Consider the following 24,144-nt stretch of genomic DNA (forward strand, 5'->3'; position numbering starts at 1 on the left):
ATCGGAAGTCGCCATCTTGGATTTCAAAATGGCGTCAGACATTGATTTCCGTTCCTTATACGTCACTCCGATTCCAAAAATACCCATTTTGTGGGCTATTTGACAGAATTTCGAAGTTTTTCTGTAACTGGAAGCCGCCATCTTGGATTTCAAAATGGCGTCATATATCGATTTCCCTTCCCTTTACGTCACTCCGATTCCAAAAATACCCATATTGTGGGGTATTTGACAGAATTTCGAAGTTTTTCTGTAACCGGAAGTCTCCATCTTGGATTTCAAAATGGCGACAGATATCGATTTTTGGTCCCTGCACATCACCCTGATTCCAAAAATACCCATATTGTGGGGTATTTGTCAGAATTTCCAAGTTTTTCTGTAACCGGAAGTCGCCATCTTGGATTTCAAAATGAGGTCAGACATCGATTTTCGGTCTCTTCACGTCACTCCGATTCCAAAAATACCCATTTTGTGTTGAATATGGCAGAATGTCCAAGTTTTTCTGCAACCGGAAGCCGCCATCTTGGATTTCAAGATGACGTCAAACATAGATTTCTAGTTCCTACACGTCACTCTGATTCCAAAAATACCCATATTGTGGGGTATTGAAAGTATCTTCCAGTTTTTCATGAACCGGATGCCGCCATCTTGGATTTCAAAATGGCGTCAGACATGGGTTTCCGGTTCCTACATCTCACTCCGATTCCAAAGATACCCACATTGTGGGATATTTCATAGTTTTTCCCAGATTCCCATGATCACAAAAAAAAAACTCGTTATTTGGAATTTACTTCGTAAAAGAAAACTCGTTATTTGGGATTTATTTCGTAAAATAAAAACTCGTTATTTGGGATTTAATCCGTAAAACGAAACCTCGTTATTTGGGATTTACTTTGTAAAAAGAGGGACGTGAATTGAATACTGCGTAGAAAAAGACTTCGTAAACGAAGGTTTCAGTGTATTTTGGGCTTAAGAAAAAGTGAAATTCCGTTAAATACCCATCAATATGCGTATTTTAGAAATCCCAGTAACGTCAGTCAGTCAGCCAGAGGCCAGAAGCCGATGTTCGACGCCATTTTAAAATCAAAGATGGTGGCTTTGGTGTGAAAGTACTGCCAAATACCGATCAATGTGGGTATTTTTGGAATCGGATTAACAACTAGAGGCCAGAGATCAATGTCCGACGCCATAATGAAATACAAAATGGTGGCTTTCGATTTCAGATTAAGTGTCAAATGGCGTCGAACATAAATTGCCGACATATTGGATTCCAAAATAACGTTGAATATCGATTTTCGTCGCCGTTCTAAAAATACCCATATTTTAGAGAATTTAACACTTTTTTTTTCAAAAACTTGATGACCATCATATTGGATTCCAAAATGGCGTCCAATATATACACACTAAAAAAATCTGAATTTTACTGGTGATGTAAACATCCATGCATGCAAACATTCATGCATGTAAACTTCCTTTTCACGTAAACTAGCAGCTTGCAAGAAATGTTGCAAACAAAGGTGGAAAGTTGCATACAATATATGGAATATTGCATGACATGTCTCATAAATTTACACGATTTATAATGTAAATTTGTATGATTTATGACGCCAATTATGTTCATCATAGTAACGGAAATTTACACTACTTTTTTAGCTGTGTATTTTCAGCATGTCCCCGTTCCAAAAATACTCATATCTTAGGTTATTTGACTCTTTTCTGAAACCTGATGACCTGGAGGTCCTGGATTCCAAACTGGCGTCGGATAATACAAATATTGTAGGGTATTTGACACCTTTTCTGAGCAAAATGCCTGCCATCTTGGATTGTAAAATGGCAAAGGACATCGATTTAGAGGACCTGTGCGTTGTCCCTGTTCCGGCAATACCCATAATTTACAGTGTTTGACACTTTTTCGATGGTCGCCATCTTGGATTCCAAAATGTCGGATATCGATTTTAGGCACCTTCACATACATTGAAAAAAAAAACAGTCGGTAGATAGAGTTTCATTTTTTTTCATGAAACTTTATAATTATGAGCAAAACGTTGGAGTTTTAGACCCATTTTCCTTCAACTAATTAGAACAGTTGCCCCTTGATTGAGCCGATCCCTACCCTATGCGAAACTTCACGCACATCTTAGCCAACTGTGCAGAGACGCTATGCCAAATTTATTTGCTAAGGCTTTGTCAGATTTCTACTCATAGGTGAACTTACCCAAGTAGCCATAGGCACGCTATTTCGCCTTTTTGGATGTTAATGGGCCTCTTCATAACACTAGATTATAAAAAAAGTAAAAAAAATGAACTTGAATGTTTGATCAATGATTATTATGTAAAATCGTTCGCTGAATCCAAAAATGTAGTCAAAAAAAATCACAGTAGGATAATTTTAGAGGTACTGTTAAAAAATGAAAATTTACTTTGAAAAAGTTTGTTTACTAAAATACAAATATCTCCGGTTGCAATAAGACTATTTCAATTATTTTAACGCCAAATTAAATGGAAGAAAATTATCTTTTGAATAACTTGAAATTAACTGTAAATGAAATTAGTGTTATTGTTGTTAATTAATAGTTTGTTTATTATATTTTTATATTATGCATTTTTCATAGAAAAATTTAATATCTGCTAAGTTTTTAAGCAGTGTAAATAAAAATGTTTATAGTGGTTGTACTATTAATCTTACTGAAAAATGGTGTGCAAATAATCGAAAGCAAATTTTATCGCCTCTAGTTTGACGTTAAAATAAATAATATAACTTAATAACAATCGGAGATATTTGTATTTTAGAAATTGAGATTTAATCGGGATGCATTTTTGGATTCAGCGCATGATTTTACATGCACAGCAAAAAAATATGAATTGTAATGGTGATGTAAACATGCATGCATGCAAAAATTGAAGCATGTAAACATGTTTTTCACGTAAACTAGCAACTTGCAAGAAATGTTGCTTACAAAGATGGATGGTTGCATACAATATTTAGAATATTTCATGAAATTACTCATAAATGTACACGATCTGTAATGTGAATTCGAATGATATGTGACGCTCCATTTATGTGCATCTTAGTGACAGAATCTTACACTACTTTTTCGAACTGTGTGGGAAATGTCCATCAGCGTACAAAGTTCAAATATGCTGTAAACTAGTGTAATTAACAAACACTGTTGTATACAGCCGAAAAGACGAAATAACGTACCTATGATTACTTGGGTTTCAACGGCACCGGTGGTGTAGTGGTAAGCGTGATTACCTCTCACCACAGCAGGCCTGGGTTCAATCCCAGTCGGCGCCGCCGGGATGTTCTGAGGCATAACATCTCTGATCACGCCTTCCTTCGGATGGGAAGTAAAGCCGTTGGTCCCCGGTTCATGAGTTGATGAGTCGATAGGTAGGGTCCAGGTGTGGGAGCTGCCTTCTTGGCGTGTCGGTAGCATTGGTGCTCAGCACGGAGAACAAGATCGACGGAAAACAAACCAAAGGAAAAAAAAATATTTTGGTTTATGGACCCTAAGAATTCCCGTTCATCTCTTTGTATTGATCCTATTTTATCTTCAAATCCTCAATAACACTAGTTTACAAAATAACATAAAAAGTGTGAACTTTAGTGGTTGACCAACGTTTCAAATGCAAAATCCTACGCTGAATTCAATGCCGTGGTCAGAAAAAATTAAAGTAGAGCCATTTTTGAGATGTACAAAAATTTTGATTTTTTGAATTTTGGACAAAAGTACGATTACTAAAATGTCAATATCTTTGGAACTAGTGCACCAATTTTGAATCTTTTTTATGAAAATGAAGCTAAATAAATTTGCTATCGTTCAATAGATCATTATGTCTTGATTAAAAATTTAATTTTGAAGTCATTTAAAAATTTACAGCATTTTTTTTTATTTTTCCTGCGAATTTTCCATAACAATCTTGTTTTAATCAACATTTTAATGAGATGAAAAAATTCAAAAAATCATTCCATAATTTATTCTTAAAGTCCATTAAAAACTGGAGAAAATGAGCCTTTAATGGATGAAATCGGTTGGAAATTGTCGAAATTATGAAATTTTTTGTAAAATCATGGAAATTGAATGTTCCAAGATTGGCCGTTGTCCCGCTCCTAGGTTCATGCACCACTTCCAGTAAGCCTTTCTGCGGACGTGTACGCATACGGTGCATTTCAATAACACTACCAGCTGTCACGCAAAATTAAATGGGATATTTTCAACAATATAATTTACGCTAGTGTTTGTGAGACCCGCTCGGCGAGAACCTAACGCAACCAACTCAATTTGACAGCTTTCTTTCTTTAACATTGCTTAACGATGTATACGACAAAACGTGAATTCAAGTGTAAAAATGATCCTCAAAAGTTTTGTTACGCGTGTGGCAACTATATATTTACAAAATCGGTCAATTTCACTGCTTCGTTGAAAACTGCATACATGCTTTATTTTAAAATTGAGACTTTGACGAACCGTGGATTCCAAAAGTATTATGTAGTTCGTGCAAAACGTGCTTGGCTAGGTGGATGTCAGGCGCAAGGTAAATTTATTTTTTGAATAACTTTCATATAAACAATTTATGTACAGCATGGTAGTGCTTTGTTCTTTCCTGATTGACATTATCTTACTTCATCTATTTTTGGTAAGTGTTAATGTCTTACTTACTAACTCACTTATTTGTTATCTGTCAGCCGCTATTTGTCCTTTGACATGCCCACCATATGGCGTCGACCATTTTGTCATGCAACGGATTGTTATTTCTGCTTGACAAAAGTTAAGCAACAAGGACGTCACAAAACAGTTGAGTATCCACAAGTGGCTTCTATGACAAAACCTGTTCCACATGCAAGTTCGGTCCCGTATCCTGTTTATCCAAAGCGGAAACGAGCGCCCTCTGTTGAATCGACCGTTACAAAAAGTGAGGAGGAATGCAAGGAGGAATGCGAGGAAGACTTCGAGGTGGAATTGGAAAGAAACCCAAAACTGTTTACACAATCCGAATTTAATGATTTGGTGCGAGATCTCGACTTATCGAAGGAGAAATCCGAATTGCTGGCATCACGCTTGAAAAAACACAACATGCTGAGCAAGGAGATCAAAATTTCTTGTCACAGGAATCGTCACAAGAAATTTGACAAATATTATTCTACAAAGGACAAGGCATGTTTTTGCCATGACGTAAACGGCTTGTTTGAAGAGTTTGGTGAGCCATCTGATCCAGCTGAATGGCGTTTATTCATCGATAGCAGCAAGTTGAGCTTGAAAGCCGTTTTACTGCATCAAGGGAATGAGAAACCTTCTATTCCATTAGCTCATGCCGTTAATATGAAGGAAACGTATGAATCAATGGCTCTATTGCTCAATTTGATAAATTACAATCAACACAATTGGAAAATTTGTTCCGATCTTAAAGTGGTTGCCATGTTGACTGGATTGCAACAGGGATACACAAAATATATGTGTTTTTTGTGTAAATGGGACAGTCGAGCTCGTAAGGAACACTACGTCCGAAAAGATTGGCCAAAACGGGATAATTTCACAATTGGTAAAGACAACGTTAAAAATGATCCTCTTGTGGTAAAAGAACGCATAATACTTCCACCACTACATATAAAACTTGGGCTATTCAAAAATTTCGTCAAAGTGTTGCAAAAAGAAAGGCCGGCATTCCAGTACTTGAAATCAGTATTTCCAAATTTATCTGACGCAAAGATAAAGGAAGGTGTATTTGTTGGCCCACAGATCAAAAAACTGCTCAATGATTCCGCATTCAATACAGTTTTGACACCAGATGAGGAAGAAGCGTGGAAATCGTTCCAGCGTGTTGTCACAACCTTTTTAGGAAATTTCAGAAGCCCAGATTATGAGGAAGCCGTCGATGAATTGCTCAAAAATTATGAGAAAATAGGTATAAATCAAAAATATTGTGTTTGTTACATATAATTAATTTCAAATCCTATTATTTCACTGAACACAGGTGTGAATATGTCTTTGAAGATACATTTCCTACATTCTCACATGGATTTTTTCCCGGAAAATCTTGGTGACGAGAGTGATGAGCACGGCGAACGTTTTCACCAACAAATGAAGATGATGGAACGTCGTTACCAAGGGTTTTGGGATGAAGCAATGATGGGTGACTATTGTTGGTTTCTGATTAGAGAAACAAGTTCAAAACATCGAAGACAAAGTCATTCGATTCTCAATCATTTTTAATAAAACCTAAATAAATTTCTTTTGTATCAACTCGGTTTTAAATCCTGATATGCCTTAATCAAATTGATATGTAGAGAAAAGAATCTCCCATGAAAACTTTACATGCGATTTGGATGCTTACAACTACACCTAGAAAAGGAACTCTAAAGCTGTTGTATTTCAGCAACATTTTTAAGTGTTTTACAAAAATGCTCATAACTTCGACAATTTTCAACCGATTTCATCCATTAAAGACTCATTTTCTCCGGTTTTGAATGGACTTTAAGAATAAATTATGGAATGATTTTTTGAATCTTTTTATCTCATTAAAAATGTTGGTTAAAACAAGATTTTTATGGAAAATTCGCAGGAAAAATAAAAAAAAATGCTGTAAATTTTTAAATGACTTCAAAATAAAATTTTTAATTAAGACATAATATTCGAGTGAACGATAGCAAATTTATTTAGCTTCATTTTCAAAAAAAAAAGATTTAAAATTGGTGCACTAGTTCCAAAGATATTGACATTTTAGTAATCGTACTTTTGTCCAAAATTCAAAAAATCAAATTTTTTGTATATCTCAAAAATGGCTCTACTTTAATTTTTTCTGACCACGGCATTGAATTCAGCGTAGGATTTTGCATTGGAAATGATCATCACCTTACCGCGTTCAAAAATGCTCTAAACTAGTGTAATTCACACAAGCATTATGTATTCTCTATAATTCTCTATATAATATAGTCCATTTTACCCCCTTCATTCTTGAGGCGAAGTAAATTCAATAACGTTTCAATGTGTTTGACGGAATTGCTTAAAAATTTGTTACTCTTCATCAAATTTGACGGTACGTGTGGAAACGTTCGTAAATTAATATGAAGTCATCTTTGATCTTTGATTATTTGCTCAAACCCGATCGTAAGAGCGAGGTAAAGTGCAAGTTGTGCTTAGTATGGAAAATAAATCTTAACCCTACATAAATCTACATTTGTGCCGAGAGCCGAAATTTGTCGGGATAAGGATGGACGATGGGTAAACAGGTAAAATGCACCCCCTTAAGGAAAATAGGCTACATTTCTAACGTTTATTCTTTAATTGATGAAACAATCGCGTATATTCGTTGCTTTGGAAGTTGAGAATAAGTTGTAATCAATTTTGTCTTCACTGGCAGTTAAATTAAAAAGGTACTAAATTAAAACTAAATTGAAAGAGTAAAAAAGTATATGATAATTATTATTCCGGCCCGGTGGTCGAAGGAACAGTACAATGAACACCTGAATGACGGAGAGGCAGAGTGAAGCGGTGTGAATTTGCCGTTCCGTTTATTCGTAGACTTTTTCTTCGACGGATGGAGAACAATTTGTTCGTCAATGCTTCCATCAACTTGGAGCGAGATCACGATAGGGACTTTAAGGAGATAGATACATGATTCATTGTAATGGGACATGAGACTAGCCAAATAATCTAGGTAGAATGAAATCTGAATCTCTTTCAATGAGATTTAGGATGAACAATTGCCGTTTATTCTATTATAATTTGTAATATTTTTACTGAAGCATATATTTAATTCACCACTCATAGACATTATGTGTGCCAATGGTAGCGAAGCATAATTTATACAAAAATAATGTACAACAAGAGGTCACTTTTAAGGACTTCTACTTCTACCAAATGTATGTACACAGCAAAAAATTAATTTTAATATTACATCCAAGAGGCTGCACTTCAATCATGTCGAAAATCTCCTGTTATTTTAATGGCCACAAAAACAAGCAAATGCAGTAAAAGCAGCGTAATGTCAGTTCATGCACTGTTGTCTTTTTTGGCAAGTAATATTACACCATATTTTTGACACGATTGAAGTGCATCCACTGAGATGTGATATTTAAATTAATTTTTTGCTGTGTATACTATTTGTGTTGCATTATAGTTTGAATAATAAAAACAAATCTCAAACCCAAGATTTGTTCCGTCGAACTGTAGCACAGATTTTAATTAGACCGGAATCAGCCAATCCGACGAAATTTGCATAGGTAAGCCAATCCAATTAATAACATTAAGCGGACACGAGCGGACAATATTTCCAGCTGAAATAAACTCACCTATGCGTGTAGTACCGTCGTCGAGTTCGTTCTATGTGATGCAATATCACTATATCTTCCATAACGGCACCGGAACCAATTTCAATAGAATTTTATAACAGCACAATGTCACCGGAAGCGCCATAGTTAATTCAATCTTCCATATTCGATTTTCAGTCAGATTTCTCCGCAACGTTATTTGTAATAAATGTAAACCACCTCGCGGCTACCGCACATAGAACGATGAAAGGTTATGTATGATGGTTTTGTGCTCTCGTAATTGCAGATGTTCCTGATGCGTACGTTCGACTCGGTAGCTCGCTGGATCCGGACTCGATCCGGGAAGGTACGGACGTCTATTTCGACTGCATAGTGACAGCTCATCCCGCTGTCTACAAGGTCGAATGGAAGCATAACGTAAGTTCCAATGCGATCCTGCGTGTGTGATATGCGAAATAACGAACGCCTTTTACCGCCTCTATATCCTTTCCTTTTGTCTCTATTCACATGCCACACTTCCGTGCGGTTCGAAACCAAACTCGGTGAAATGTTAATTACAGAACAAAACACTGCCGCACAACATATCGCAGGGCGTCATCGTAAGCAACCACTCGCTGGTGCTGCAGGGAGTTTCGCGAACCACAGCCGGAAATTACTCCTGCGTCGGGTTCAATGCGGAAGGCGAGGGCAGCAGTCCGGTGTTAGAGCTGAACGTGATGTGTAAGTGAATAATTGAATTTTTCATCTGCCTACAAGTCATCCTCGGGGTAACTGCGCGTATGAACACCATCGGGGAACTGGCGTTTTATGAAAGTTCATGAAACGCATCATAAATTTCAGTCAATCTAGAGGTCTAAGTACCATTACTTTTTATTTTTTTTGTCAAGTGTAACTCTATGGAATACTCTCAAACTTCTAGAGATAGCTGAATGTTGTTGATAATTGAAAATATTGCCAGTTTACATCGATCAAATGAATTTTGAATCAAATTATTTTTTTAAACATCATTCAGTTGTTAGGTTTGTCAACAACCCATTAGTATTATTTGTAAACTCATTTACACTATCAAATTCCAGTTGTTGAGCTAACTAAGCTAAGCAGTCATCCCTGCAGGCAATCTACAATTTCGTTCTCCATCATGAACTAACTTCATTTCTTATGCACTCTATCCACGTTTTTTCAGACGCGCCCACATGTGCCCCCAACCAGCAACGGGTGTATGGCGTTGCCAAGCAGGAAAACGCCGAGATCAGGTGCATAGTTGATGCTAATCCTCCAGATGTGGAGTTCAAATGGACGTTTAATAATTCAGCCGAGAGTATCGATGTCCAGGCGAGCCATATATCAAGACTAGGTAATTAAGCCCGTCATTGCCAACTGTCAGCACAGGCATCCTCACCAGCGCGGTGGTCATCCATTTTTTCCCCCTGGGAAACCACTAACGAAATCCTTTTCTGTACTCTGTACTGGAAAAGGTTCTGTTCACCATCGACTACACATTTTGTAAATGGATGATTTTTGGTTTGCAGGATGTGCGGCGGCGTGATGGAAGAGTGATATTTAGGTACAATAAACACATTCAAGAAAATATTCCCCATTAATATATATAAAGCAACAATGAGTGAAGTTGTAATGAAATTTCCTACACAGACAAACATTCTTAATGTTACTTTAAACATCCATGAATGTAAACTTGTATTTCTATCACGCAAACTATCAACTTGCAAGAAATATTGCATACAATGATTGATGGTCGCATTCAATATTGATAATATTTTATTAATTGTCTCATAATTTAACATAATCTATAATGTTATATTGTTTGATGTATAACGCTTCATTATGTGCATCATATTGAATAAAAATTTACAATACTTTTTCGAACTGTGTAGTATTAACAATTAAATTGATTACAAACTTGTAAACATTGTTTGGGAGGTGGTCCTGACTTTCCTCCGGGTGAACTGTATTAGGAATAGTTGTGATGAATGCCTTCCTCCTTAGGTTCTCCTTGAATTCAAACACTTCACGTTTACAAAATAAAAATTCATTCACACTTAAAAATCACACATTTATCACACTACTTTAATTGCGCTTTATTCTAACATAAATATATTGGTCAATAACATAAATTATTGACTACGTTTCTAGAACAGTTCGAACCGTTTTCCGACGCGTATTACAATCATCGAGAACGAAAGAGTCCACTAGTTTCCTTTCTCCTCACCTCTTTTACCGCACATCGATTCTGGCTTGCCCTGAAACTACTGTAATTTCTGAAAAGATGCAACAAATAACCTCTCTCGTGCACCAGAGGGACGGTCAAACTGTTTCTACTGTTCGATTTGGAAGAACACATAGCTTTTCTATCGGTCTATCTAATGATCCCGTTGCTGTCTTCAGTGTAATCACTCGGATTACGCCGTCCACTCCAGGATGCATTTGCTGTATTCTTCCCATTTTCCACCGGATGGGCGGTACGTTGTCTTCTCGGATCACGACGAGCAGGCCTATGGAGATCGGAACTGCTGGTCGCCAACGTCTTGTTATTCCTTGCAGAACTCTTGAAGTTTCCTTTGTACTGCCTGGAACTGGGCTAATATGTTCATTGGTATCGTCGTGTAATCCAAATCCGGTAGTTGGTGCAGTGATGCTCCGGTTAGATCCAAATCATTTGGATCGTCGGACATGGCGCTCAACGGTCTCGAATTCAGACAAGCTTCCACTTGCACAGTTAACGTACTCATATCCTCTAACGATAGCACATGATCTCCTAGGACTCAAGCATGGGAAACATCTTTCACTCACGCGAGCACCACAGAATCAAAATAGCCATGCTCACCTACAAACAGATTGCCGAACGAGCGTAAATTATTCCAACCAAGTGACTGCGATCGAATCAGAACTGGCAGCAGTAGAAGGAAAGAAAGATAAACTGAAAGGTAGCCGAACAATTTTCTCTACCGATGGAGAACCAGATTGAATGCGTAAAATCCTAAAGCTGGGTTTAGACTAGGCAAGTCAAAAGATCAACTTAGTTGAATTCAATTGGCTTGAAAAGTTTAGCCTGGTTCAACTTTTTTCAATTTAAGTGATATGATCAAGTCAGTTTAATGGCATGGTTTACACGTTCAATTCGCGTTCAAGTCAGTTGAATTGTGTGTGTGCGTGCCTCGAAATGGGGAAGCATCGCTCGCGAAGCTCGGTGAAGGTCAAGAACCCCGGTGAAGGAAGCTCGGGTGTACCTACATCCAACAGGTCTGCTGTTCTCCCTGTTCGCTGGATGGAAATATCCAGCCTGCTGGGACGGAAAAAGGCAGCAAGAAGAGGAAGAAGACTCGGACGAACGGAGATTTCGGGGTCGCTGGGCGTCAAAGGCGAATTCAAGTTGGGCAGAATTGGCACCAAGAAGCCTACCTGAGGACTTCCAATGTTGAATTCTTCACCCACCACATGCCCGGTGAAAAACCGTTCAAGGTCGTCATCAGCGGCCTACCAAATTTCGACCCGAAGTTTATCGAACATGAAATCAGGGACTGGTATAAAGCTGGCCCCAAGCACCGTCTATTGTATGACAAGGAAAGACGAAAATGTGAAGGCGTATCCGGATTTCCTTTTCCAGGTACACTTCCAGAAGGGAACGGCGACGCTCAACGCGCTGAAAGCCATCCGCTCCATCAATTCCATCATCGTCCGCTGGGAGCCATATCGTGGTGGCCATCACGATGTGACTCAGTGCCAACGGTGTCTAAACTTTGGACACGACACCCGAAAATTGAACATTAAGCCACGCTTTGGCAATTGCGCTCAAAACCACGCAACCTCCGAATGTGCTGCGGATGAAGCTGTAGCGTCCAAATGCCCCAACTGTGATGGTGCTCCCCAAGGATCCGACAAGCAGTGCCCTAAACGCGAAGATTTCAAGCGCATCCGAAAATAGGCGTCCATCAACAATCAACCAGCACGAAGGAAGGATTGGCCCCAGCTTTCAGGGCGGAGGACTTTCCACCTCTTCATGGACAAGCGAATTCACGGGTGCGATAAGCCCCCCCTCAAGAATCGTCTGGATCTTCTGCTGGACAAAGCTCTTCATCCTCCCTGGATTCTGGAGACAACCAACAGCTAAAACAAATAATCTGGTGGAGATTTTCATCAACATGACCGGTGCTCTACGTAAGTGTCGCAATAAGCCCGAACAGATCCAAATGCTCGGTAAGTTCATCATCCAGCATGGTGTCTAAGCTGCTAACCATAGTTACCTGGGACGCTTTCCGAGCAAAGTCCAGCATCAAAATGACAATTGAAATTAAGTTTTGATATCAACATCAAACTGAAATCATATTTTAATTTCAGTTAACGCAATTGACAAATTTGATACCAAATTTTGTTTTCATTTTGCTGTACATTTGCTCTTCAAAACTATGTTGTTGCGGGTTTGTTTTCATTGCCTTAGCATAACATCAAATTGAGTACTTGTTTTGTTGTCAACAGGCAAAATGGATATTAAATTTAGTTTTCAGTTTGCTCTCACTGATAGCAGAAATAGTTTTCAATGTGATGTCACAGGAAGATTTGTTTGCTCTCAATTTTGATTTTTTAACCGTTAAAACGACCAAAACGACAGCAACCTGATTATCAGCGAAATCACAACATCAAATTTAGATTTCAATTTGATCTCAGACTTTTCTCGGGTTGCTCTGTAAGAGCTAAGCAGATTGAGCTTGCCGACTTCCTCCGCAAGCACAGCATCGACGTGGGTCTTCTAACCGAGACCCATCTAAAGTCCGGTGACAGCATCTGGTTGCCTGACTACAACATTATCCGGCTTGATCGCACCAGCTCTAAGGGAGGTGATTTAGCGGTCATCGTCAGAAAGGCAATCAAGTTCTGCACTCTGCCCCACATCCGCACTTCTATCATCGAGGCCGTTAGTGTGGAGGTGAAATCACCAACTGGAAACGTCCGGTTTATCGCTGTTTACTGCCCACGTCAGTGTACTGCAAGCAACGGTCTAGGAATAAAATTCTAGAATGGCCTGACCACCATCACCTGTACTAGCTCCCGATTCATCGTTGGGAGCGACCTGAATGCCTGCCATGAAGCTTGGCGGAACTACCAGTGGAACCGGAACGGATGTCTATTGTTCGACCACGCACAACACGGACTGTACACTGTGCAGTTTCCAGACGAACCAACTTTTATCACTCCAGCGGGAAATCCATCCACCCGGGATTTTTTTCCTGTCGAACATCGGACTATCCAAGCCGGAGCCGCACAACGATCTCAGCTCCGACCACCAACTGCTGGTGACTGAAGTCGGTGTCAACGTGGTTGCTGCTAGAAGAGCACTTCAGCACGTCCTTGGAGTAGTGGCATGAGGCCAAATCCGGCCAGAAGATTGTTGGGACGTTGTGGGCCTTCAGGAGAGGAAGCAGCCGCTTCTGGAGGCACTCTTTTATGTACACCTGTCCGTTAATCGTGTCCTGGGTCACGAAAGGTGCACTCCGCTTCCCGCACGTGCAGATGGCTTGCCAAATCAGGAATTTCTTCGCAAATTTGGACATCTTCTGAGTGCGGACATGCTCCGGAACGCTGAACTTATCCTTGGCCGTGAAAAACAAGTTGCCAGGGATCTGTTTGAAGTCGGCCTTCACATATGTTTCGTCGTCCATGATGCAGCATTTAACTTTCGTCAGCATGTTGAGGTACAACTTCCTGGCATGGGTTTTGGCGGACTTGTTCTGCTTCTCGTCGCGATTAGGGGCCTTTTGTACCTTGAACGTTCGAAGCCAGGCCTTAGTTTTTGCCTTCTGGACAAAACTTCGGCTTAGGTGCAGCTTCTTAGCCACATCCCTAACGGAGGCGTTCGGATTTCGGTTGAAGGCCCCAACTAAACTGCTGTTTGGTCAAGAGTTCGGATTTTAGTCGTGAAGTCGGTTAGCCACTTTCTATCATCTTGGTCGTATGAAGATGAGGGGATTGACATCATAAACTGGGACACGGAAAGCAGTTTCAGGTTGTCTTTGAACTGGAGTGCGGTTGGGCGTTTCTGTTTGAACCTTATCAACGAGAAAACGTTCTTGACGCAATCTTGCGTAAAACGAGAGGTGAACAAGCAAGGGTATTTCTGTTCGAACAGGAAGTACGTTTGTAAACGGAGGATCGAATTCGTACACAGGATTGTTGCTGCTTGCCATGGTTTCCAGGCTCTGCGAACACCAACCTTGCATGCGAATATTATTTTCCTGAACGAGGTTAGAAAATTGATCGATTGTCGATATGCTTCCATGTTATGGAGGGAAAGTGCCAATTCTGATCTACGTGAAGACATAAGTTTGAACCAACGCCAGGTAGTTTCTATGAAGAAAGCCGTGGTTAAAAGCTTCTTCTGCCCAGTTTCAGCACTCATGAACCGTAAAGCAGCAGCAACATCGTGATTCACCAATTTGTATGAATTGGAAACTTTCATCGCGTCAAGACGACTGCCATTTAAAAAATCTACCTCTTTCCAAATCAATCGAGATGCCATCTTCAAGCGCTTACCCATTTCAAACTTAACCAATTCTTGCAAGTGAAAAATATCAACGACATCAGAAACGAGATCGTTTTCCTTAACGATATGCGCTGGCAGATATATAAACCGATTTTTCACCCATCCTTGGACGCAGCTTTTGAAGACGTGAACAGCATCCGGTATAAGCTCAAAGGTCCGTTCGTCGTCGATAGGATGCTTCAAAGGAGGGCTACTTAGTGATTGATCCTTCGAATGATTCAAGCCGAAGTCATTCCACATTCGAACATTGTTCGGGCCACAGTCAGACGTTGCAAAGTGAACCTTCAATCCAATCTGTTCCGCTCTCCTGATAATGTCAATCATTGTAGCTTTCATGAACCCTTCTGGTACTGAATTTCCGGTGAACTCATACGCCACTATTTGTTTCCACCGACTTGAAATACCCACCAGCATAAACACAAGTGCGTGGGTGGCTTTTCCATGTTGTCCGGGAATGGTGATATCGCCAAAGTATTTTTTGTTGTTGCAACAATAGGTCCTACTAGGGTCGATCGACATTTCGTCCGCTATCAATCCGCAATCTCTTTCAGCAGATGACATGCAGTTTACCTTCGATTCCATCAAGGTAAACACCTCCGCTGAAACTCCAGTGTCAAAATGAAGGTTCTTCAAGTAGTCCTGTTGCGAGCGAATTGAAGGCATTGGAAAGTTCTTTTCATCGCGAAGGAAATTGTACCCAATTGATCCACATGCGAAGCGATATTCAAAACTGTCCGTTATGGTCTTATCAGTCCATTTTTTAACCCTCTTCTGTCCTCTCTGAAGCTTTTTCACTTGATCCGGGTTGAATAGCTTAGAGGCAGCATCCTCCTTGTTGCCGGAGAGCTTTTTCATTCGTGCCAAATTCTGCCGCAGCATTTTTATCGTTTTACTCTTCCGGAGGTCACGTTGTCTGAGGCGGTGTACTGTTCGGACTAGTCTAAGAAATGCGTAAAATATATATTAGAATTTAAACAGGTAGTAATTAATTATAATTACTTTTCGGTAGTCTTCGATTTCGATGGTCCCGAGCGTTCCGTGGAGCATGCCGTTAATGTCGTTCCCAGGGACTCGCTGGAAGCACTTGTAATGTACACCGACTGGTTTACACTGGTGGTGTCCTGTTAAAATATAGGCACGCGTTATATTTTTGTTTGTATCATACAAATATTTGGTTATCAAACCGAATCACAGGTACTGGAATTTGAACACAAATTCGCAACGTATTCGAATATCGGAACTGAGTTTGGATGTCGCATTAGTCTGCCGTTTTCTGATATTCGATACAGATCATCGTAGTTGAAATGAAGCTGGAAATATTATTATTATTATTGCAAAATCAATCTCAAAATTAGAAAATGTCTTACGCTGCAGAGCCTGCTGTTATCAGTAATGATGTAATCGTCCGGCAGCCTACAGAACTGAATCCACTTCTGCCTGTTTTCCTCATTTTTCGGAAATCGAAAGAAAGTTATGTTTTTGTATCCACTCACATACTGGTTTTTACAAAAACTCGCAACGCACTTCATTATCAGCAATCATTAAATTTTAATAACGATAAAAAACAATTCTGACGCGGGTAAAAACAACACAAATAGATGGTTGAAAAAAGTCACTTGAAGTGTGCCCTTCAGAAACAGTTGCCAGAACTTGTAGGATGGAATCATAATTAAAAGAGTGCTGCCGTTTCCACGGTTTTTCACTCTTCGCCTCTCTACCTATTCTCTCTGGGCGTAACTATTGGGGGTGCATCAGGCAGTGATGCCACATTTTTTCGAACTTAATTCTGTATTCTCGCGAAACATTTGAAAAGGGTCTATCCTCGTAGATCGATTCTCTTTATCGACTTTCTCTTTGATTTACCACGGCAACATAAACGAATTTCTCACTAAGCTCACAGGAAAGTTCGATAGAAGATGATGTTAGCTGTATAGTCGCTGTATTCATAGCCTGGCGGAGAGAATCTCGGGAACCAATTGAGCTGTCAAATAGCAGTTTGACCAATTGTGCTGTCAAATCACGACCAACAACAGAAAAGAGCACATCAGCTATTGCGAACAAAACTTCCGGAACCCGTTTTCTCGTGACTTAAGGCACGCTTACGTAAACTAACACCTTCTTTGGGCTGGGGAAAATTTCCCTATCCAATGATGCCGGTAATTTGCGTTCGATTGGCGAGGAAAGAATAATCAACGTTTTGTTTATAAAACTTGATAGTACCATTTCAATTGTTGGTCCATAATATATTGAATTGGTTCCAGTTTTTCATAGATCGAACTTCTATCCGAAAGACTATAAATTTTGAACTATAGTTAGCTTGCGCCTGAAACAACACACTGAATGAGAAATTCATTTACAGTCGGGTTATTCGCGTAAGCGAAAATCGATGAAGAGAATCGAGCTGATTGATTATTTAACTTTATTGGTTCGTCAAATATTAAATATAAGACTCAAATATAAGACTGTATGTAATAAGATTGTGCTTAAGGTATGTAGAGCACAATACAGCATCCAGTCGACCGGAAAAAATGCGGTGTCCAGATATTATAGCCTTGTTGGATTTCATACTCAACTTTAGTAACGTCAAAATTCAAATTCAAACAAAGACCCACATATCATTAAGAATTTTTCTTACTTCTTTTCCTTACATGCCGACTTGATCAATTTTGTCGGAATTCAAATTAGCAAGAAGGGTAACATACGACCATGGGTTGATAAATGTAGGTTTCAATTTAGAAAATGTGATTACCCAACAAACAATTATAGCTGCAGCTTAGCTTATACAAGCAAAAATTAGCTGCATAAGGCAAGTTTTGGCTGCATAAGCTAATCTGCAGCTAAAATTGTTTGTTGGGTATATCTCGCCTCTGTAGAGTTTTTCGTTTCACATTTTGTTGCATAACATAATGTCTTGAATTGATACAACAATTTGTCCTTTTTCGCATTTTTATCTTTCATGATTGCTACCAAACTAACTTTAACGCTTTAGATTGAAATACCTTTTTTTCAAAATGATGCACCCTATGCGAGACAAGCATTTATTTGGCTGGTTAACAAATTTCTCAAAATTCTCAATTCAGTGAAAATAGTCGTGGAATAAAACAGGAAACGATTCTAGGAACTGAAAACAACAGTGCTTGTCAGAAAATAAACTCGAAACATCGCTGATGGAGCATGTGGCCATCATGTGGATTTGTACATTTGATTATTATAAAAGCTTGAAAAAGAAAATAATAAAACAAAATTTATCTGTGCGGATAACTCTCAGCCAGCAATATCATATAATTGTATTTAATTACACATTGCTATGTTTGTGTGTTGAGTAGTTTATTATTACAGACGGAAGTTGTTGAAAGTATTGTATGAATGTTTACCCATTCTAATAAAACTCATAGCCTCATTCTACGCCATCGCTATAACCGGAATGCAACCAAACTTCCATAGATCTGACCACCGCAGCGCTATGGTGCCAACCGAAACCGAAACCTTAGTAACGAACGTCTAAATTCTCACTCCATGTGCTTTTTTTTTGCTCTATTTTTTCTCTCTGCAACGCGTGCAACATCGTTCATCGCTCTATGGCACATGCATTCGATTCCTCGGAATGCCCACTGGACTTTTGCGTGGCGGCGTCGGAAATAAAGGAACCTCGTCGTTGGTTTCGTACACCCCGATGACTGAATTAGACTACGGTACGCTGCTCTGCGTGGCAACCAACCGGATCGGCAAGCAGAGGCAGCCCTGCGTGTTCCACATTATTGCTGCAGGTAGGTGAACTGACTTTGGTAGACGGTAGACCACTTTTTTCCCGCACTCTTTTATGAATTTCCAACCCCATACTCTTATTGTTCTCGCGTCTGGCAAACTGCAAGTACCGCAATTTGCCTAAATTTCTACAACAAAGGAATAATAAACTGCGAAGTGTAACGGCATGAGTGCTATCTTCTGTTTGAAAAGTATAGGTACAGATCGTGTGTTGGAAATGTTTGGGAAGATTTGATTGCATGCTGTTGCTCTCTATGGACTTAATCGTGAAACTTCCGGAATTAAACGATTGAGGCTTATTGTGTACTAATGTTTTGGACTAGCATAAACAACAAAAAATCGCGATTGGGCGATGCAATTTGTTCATTAGTAAAAACCTACATATGTTCAGGAGAATGATTCCTCTGATCGCTCAATATCTCGATATTAATGCTGCAGCTACAACGGTTTTAAAAGAAAATAGAGGGACTCCCGATAATCTAGTTTATAAAAGCATCGTATATGCTGCCGAAGGCAATGGCTTCGAGCGACCGGTTTTAAAATTTGTCGGCTTAGAAAATTCCTAAATATCCCCGAGAAATGATTGCGTTAGCCACATAAAACAAGTTAAAAGCTCTTAAGTAGCAACTGTAGAAGTCCTCTAAAAATATTATGCACTAGTCGTAGTTGTCGATCCTGCAACTGGAGAACAACAAATGGGCCGAAAGTATTTTGAGGTAGATGTCCCATTTGCAGTGTTGTATCAATAACTTCACCGCTCGTGTAATTTTAATAAAGCGTTTAAAAAAAATCAATCGAAAAAATCAAGAATTTAAGGCTGAGTAGGAGTTTATTTTATTATTGAAAACCAAAATCCATAGAACAAACAATCTCGAACAACTAATTCCCAAAAACAACCACTTTAGACAACCACTGAGTGCTAGCAAGAAAACTGGAGTGTCGCATATTAGATTTCAACCACATATAAACTATGTATCGCTGTGTTCAGGAGGAAGGGGTTGGATTTGAATTTTAAAATACCCAACGAGGAAAACAACTGCAAGGACCAGTCCAAAGTGGGAAACTTTTTTTTTTCTGATTAATATTTAATTTGTTCCTATCGCTGACTACGCCTTCGTTTTGCCTCCAAGCAGCCATCTGTAGCAGCAGAGCATCCCGTTGCTACTGGTAGGTGAACACTGACTGCCACGATTCGAACTCGGTCACTTTCGTGTTTGGGCTGTGTGACAAAACTTTGCGGGTCCTGACGATCCTTGCCATAAACCCGGTTACTATGGCGTCGACCGTTCTCACGAAAAGTTTGGAGATGATCTGGAAATAGAAAATTAATGCATGAGTAAACTGCCCGTATAGGAGGCCGCCTAAAAAGGGTGGGAAATAATTTGGTTTGTGGTTTTCGTAGTTAAATTCTGTACCAACATGATTGGGTTGAAAGTTTCCAATGCTGGATGGTTTGTTTTCAAATAAGAATACATCTTGTTTTGGTTCCTCGTGTGTTTGCACGTTCTTTAATTCTATAATATAAAAAAGTTGATTTGAGAACTGCTAGCCAGAGTTCGCTTTCAGTTGTAGAAGTTGCCGCAGTTTTGTCAAGCGCTGTCGACAGTTTGGTAATTTCGGGAAAAAATCTACTCAACAAAACCGACTGTTTATTTTAGTAAAGTAGTCTTATATCGATAGCAAACGTAGCTTATTTGAATTTAAATTTTTTTTTGTCAAATTCTCAAACTTTCTATGCCATCAGGTTCCGTACAGATACCTTAGTGGAGGCATGCCTCCATCTCCTCTTGAAATCATTGATGCCATTTCCTCTTTGTTTCGAATAGTTTCCGCTTAACCAGGGCCCAGCACCTTTCTATTGGGCGAAGTTCTTGACAGTTTGGCGGATTGGCTGTTTTTGGCACGTATTTGACCTCTTGTGCATTATACCATTCCAGGCAAGGGGTAATCAACTCTGCACATTGTGCCGAAACATATCGTAGCACACTTATTGGCGCGTCATGGCACACGATGATAAGTACGACACAAAATATAATATAAAATGTCAGCACTGTTTTGTGATGACATTTTTCCAATCGTTGCTAAGGTTTACTTCTTAGTTTACTTCAAAGTAAGTACCATTTACCAGCGAAATTGTCCTCAATCATAATAAGAGATGTATAATTGACGAAACTCTCCTTGTCCTCATGCCTTCTGCGGGATGAACCTCTACAGAAAGTCCACACGGCACATCTCATAGTTTTAGGGGATTCCAAACAAACTATTCAGAGTCACCACGCCCCGTAGAATAGGCCAGAATTAACTAGAATTAAATATTAACTCGATGGTCATAGGATCCGGACCGAGAGTAAATTGTATGGGTAAGGGGCTTTGCAGCGATAATATACGGTGTCAACAACACCACGGTGCCTAACGTTCCTGCCATTCTTCAGATGTATCTACAATCGCAGCTGTTTCTCCCGCAGAATACCCTGGTACGATTGATGGTTCACCAATGAGTCAGCCATGCAGCTCATTCTATGGACTGAACTCGGATTCGATTGACTGTGGAGGTCTCTTTACGCTCTTTCGCAACTGTTCGTATCACCCGATGGCAACAGCAACATTAGCCCCTTTTCCTTCTCGCGGAGGGGCTAATCTTCGAGTGCCACTTCCTTGAAACAGATGACCGGCAACCAGCTCGTTGTATATTATCACGACTTTTTTCCGTCCTTGACTTGAAAATGTAAACACACAATCTCAAAAGTCATAAGTTATGGGTTATGGGTTACTGAGACTGATAGCTTGTTTGCCACACTTCGGCACGTTCAGCAAAACGCTTGACCTAGCTTTTGGCACAGATGCAGTTCTCGGCGCAGATTGGGATGGGCAGAGTTGAATACCCCTTGATTCCAGGACAGATTTTGCATAGTGACAAGAAGCCAAATCAGGCCAAAACAGAGCTGGAGTGTCATGACTTCTGATGAATGGTAGCAACCGCATTTGCAAACATTCTTTCTCGTACACATCTTTGTTGATAGTGCCGGTAGAGATGAAACTTTTGGATTTCCGGCCGCAACTACAAATATTTTTTGAGGAATTTCCTAAGCTTTTTTTGTCCGGAAACACTCGGCAACGGCATTCCATTGCATCGCAGTATAAAAAGCCAAACCAGGAAGCTGTTCAAAGTCTTCGAGCACGTATGTCTCGTCGTCTATTTTGACACAAGATTTTTTTTTTTGTAAAAACTGGGTGAAAAGCTCCTTAGCCCGACATTTTTCAGTAAAATTTTGCTTATCATTAATATTGGGCACATTTTTCAATTTGTACGCCTTCAGCCCATGCCTCTGCTTCATTTTTTGGACATATGATTTTGATTTTCCAAATTTGCGAGTCACATTACGAACTGAAAGGTTTGGATGTTTCTCAATAATTGCTACCACCTTCTGGTCCATTTTTCGAGAGCATACTTTTCGATTTGTTCCGCTTCTAACCTTCCAATTCACAGTTAAATGCGGGTCAAACGATTTTCACACACTAAACACGGAACTCTTCGGTAGTTTTAGCTTTTTGGCGAGAGTGCGTACCGACAACGTTGGATTTTGCTGCCGTTCCACTTGATTCGACGCCATTTTACCAAGCTGGACAAGAATGTAAACATGATGTTCCACGAAATAAAGTGGACAGCTGTCAAATAAGTGAAAAGATTCAGTTGTTCGTGAAATATTTTCAAAACTACACTGAAAGAAAAGTGTCCGAAATTTACCGTGAACAGGCTTTATGTATCTAAGTGTGCTAACATTGTTCTTGCTTTAGCATTTCAGTATTTTAAACAGGTTTTCTATTTGTTCACATCAACAGGCTCTAAGCCCCAAGTCGTTCACAAAGTTAAAAAAAAACACTATACTAGTGATTGGATCTCCAGGAAAAAACGCAAAGAATCTTCGTCGCAGTGACTCACGAGACAGATGAAAGTTGAACCAACAAACAATACGAAAATAACGATTTTAAATTGGCTCACTACTTGACTAGCCTATTGGTCCCAAGTACATCTATAAGCGTACCCCATTCTAGTCGAAATTCTAGTACTACACTATGTTTGTTTTGATTCGCTATGAAAGTTTGACAGATAAAATGAGGGGTTAGTGGATTTTCCTATGTTTCGAGGGGTGAATCGATTACCTTGGGAACGAAGAGAGTACCAGAGCTGAGCCAAAAAGTTGAGTACGTTATTTCGGGACCTTCGTTACCTCTATGGTTGAACACCGCTTCTAATCTGTTGAAAAGTCTCTGTAATCCGTTAAAACCACTATGCATGGCGTAGTTGGTTCGGGCCAGTGGTAATTGGAGCAACAGATTGTTATGCAAAGACCACGGCTGCACGAAGACGACAGGCTACCGGCCCCTGATCTTCAAGAAGTTGAAGAGGAGATCGGTCGGCTGAAGAACAACAAAGCAACTGGTGTAGATCAACTACCAAGTGAGCTATTAAAATACGGTGGTGAAGCACTGGCTAGAGCGCTGCACTGGGTTATTGCCAAGATGTGGGAGGAGGAGATGTTACCGGAGGAGTGGATGGAAGGTGTCGTATGCCCAATCTACAAAAAGGGCGACAAGTTGGATTGCTGCAACTACCGCGCGATCACACTGCTGAGCGCCGCCTACAAGGTACACTCCCAAATTCTATGCCGCCGTCTGTCACCATATGCAAGAGAGTTCGTGGGGCAATACCAGGCGGAATTCATGGGTGCCCGCGCTACCACGGACCAAATTTTCGCGATTCGGCAGGTTCTGCAGAAATGCCCCGAATACAACGTGCCCACACATCATTTGTTCATCGATTTCAAATCCGCATGCGACACAATCGATCGAGATCAGCTATGGCAGATTATGCACGAGTACGGACTTCCGAATAAACTGACGCGATTGGTCAAGGCGACGATGGATCGAGTGATGTGCGTTGTTCGAGTATCGGGGACACTCTCGAGTCCCTTTGAATCTCGAAGAGGGTTACGGCAAGGTGATGGACTTTCGTGTCTGCTGTTCAACATCGCGTTAGCAGGTGTGATCAGAAGAGCTGGGATAGACACGAGTGGCACGATATTCAGGAAGTCCATCCAGCTCCTTGGCTTCGCCGATGACATTGACATTATGGCACGGAACTTTGAGATGATGGCGGAAACGTACATCAGACTGAAGGCTGAAGCTAGACGGATTGGACTTGCCATCAACGCATCAAAGACAAAATACATGAAAGGAAGAGGTTCTAGGGAAGACAATGTTAGCCTCTCACCCCGAGTTCAGATTGACGGTGACGAAATCGAGGTGGTCGATGAGTTCGTGTATTTGGGCTCACTGGTGACCGCCGAAAATGATACCAGCAAAGAAATTCAAAGACGCATTATGGCAGGGAATCGTGCCTACTTTGGACTCCGGAGGAGGCTCGCCGCCGCACGAAGTTGACTGTCTACAAGACGCTGATTAGACCGGTGGTCCTTTATGACCACGAGACCTGGACTATGCTCGTGGAGGACCAACGCGCCCTTGGTGTTTTCGAACGGAAGGTGTTGCTCTACCA

The 24,144-nt window shown here is 40.2% G+C and overlaps 1 protein-coding gene across 2 annotated transcripts in view; it reads left to right on the forward strand.

The window, feature by feature from the left end:
- Window positions 1–24,144, forward strand: part of side-VII (sidestep VII) — a 761,931-nt gene that overhangs the window by 682,671 nt on the left and 55,116 nt on the right. For both annotated transcript variants that reach the window (XM_065226466.1, XM_065226467.1), the window contains exons 8-11: window positions 8,556–8,686; window positions 8,830–8,989; window positions 9,453–9,623; window positions 18,467–18,589. In XM_065226466.1, the coding sequence (XP_065082538.1) occupies window positions 8,556–8,686; window positions 8,830–8,989; window positions 9,453–9,623; window positions 18,467–18,589 (585 nt within the window). The remainder of the gene's footprint in view (window positions 1–8,555; window positions 8,687–8,829; window positions 8,990–9,452; window positions 9,624–18,466; window positions 18,590–24,144) is intronic.

The sequence above is a fragment of the Ochlerotatus camptorhynchus genome, unplaced genomic scaffold (assembly GCF_037179485.1).
Source record: "Ochlerotatus camptorhynchus isolate MF236.1 unplaced genomic scaffold, CSIRO-AGI_Acam_v1.1 ptg000251l, whole genome shotgun sequence".
Taxonomy (NCBI): Eukaryota; Metazoa; Arthropoda; class Insecta; order Diptera; family Culicidae; genus Ochlerotatus; species Ochlerotatus camptorhynchus.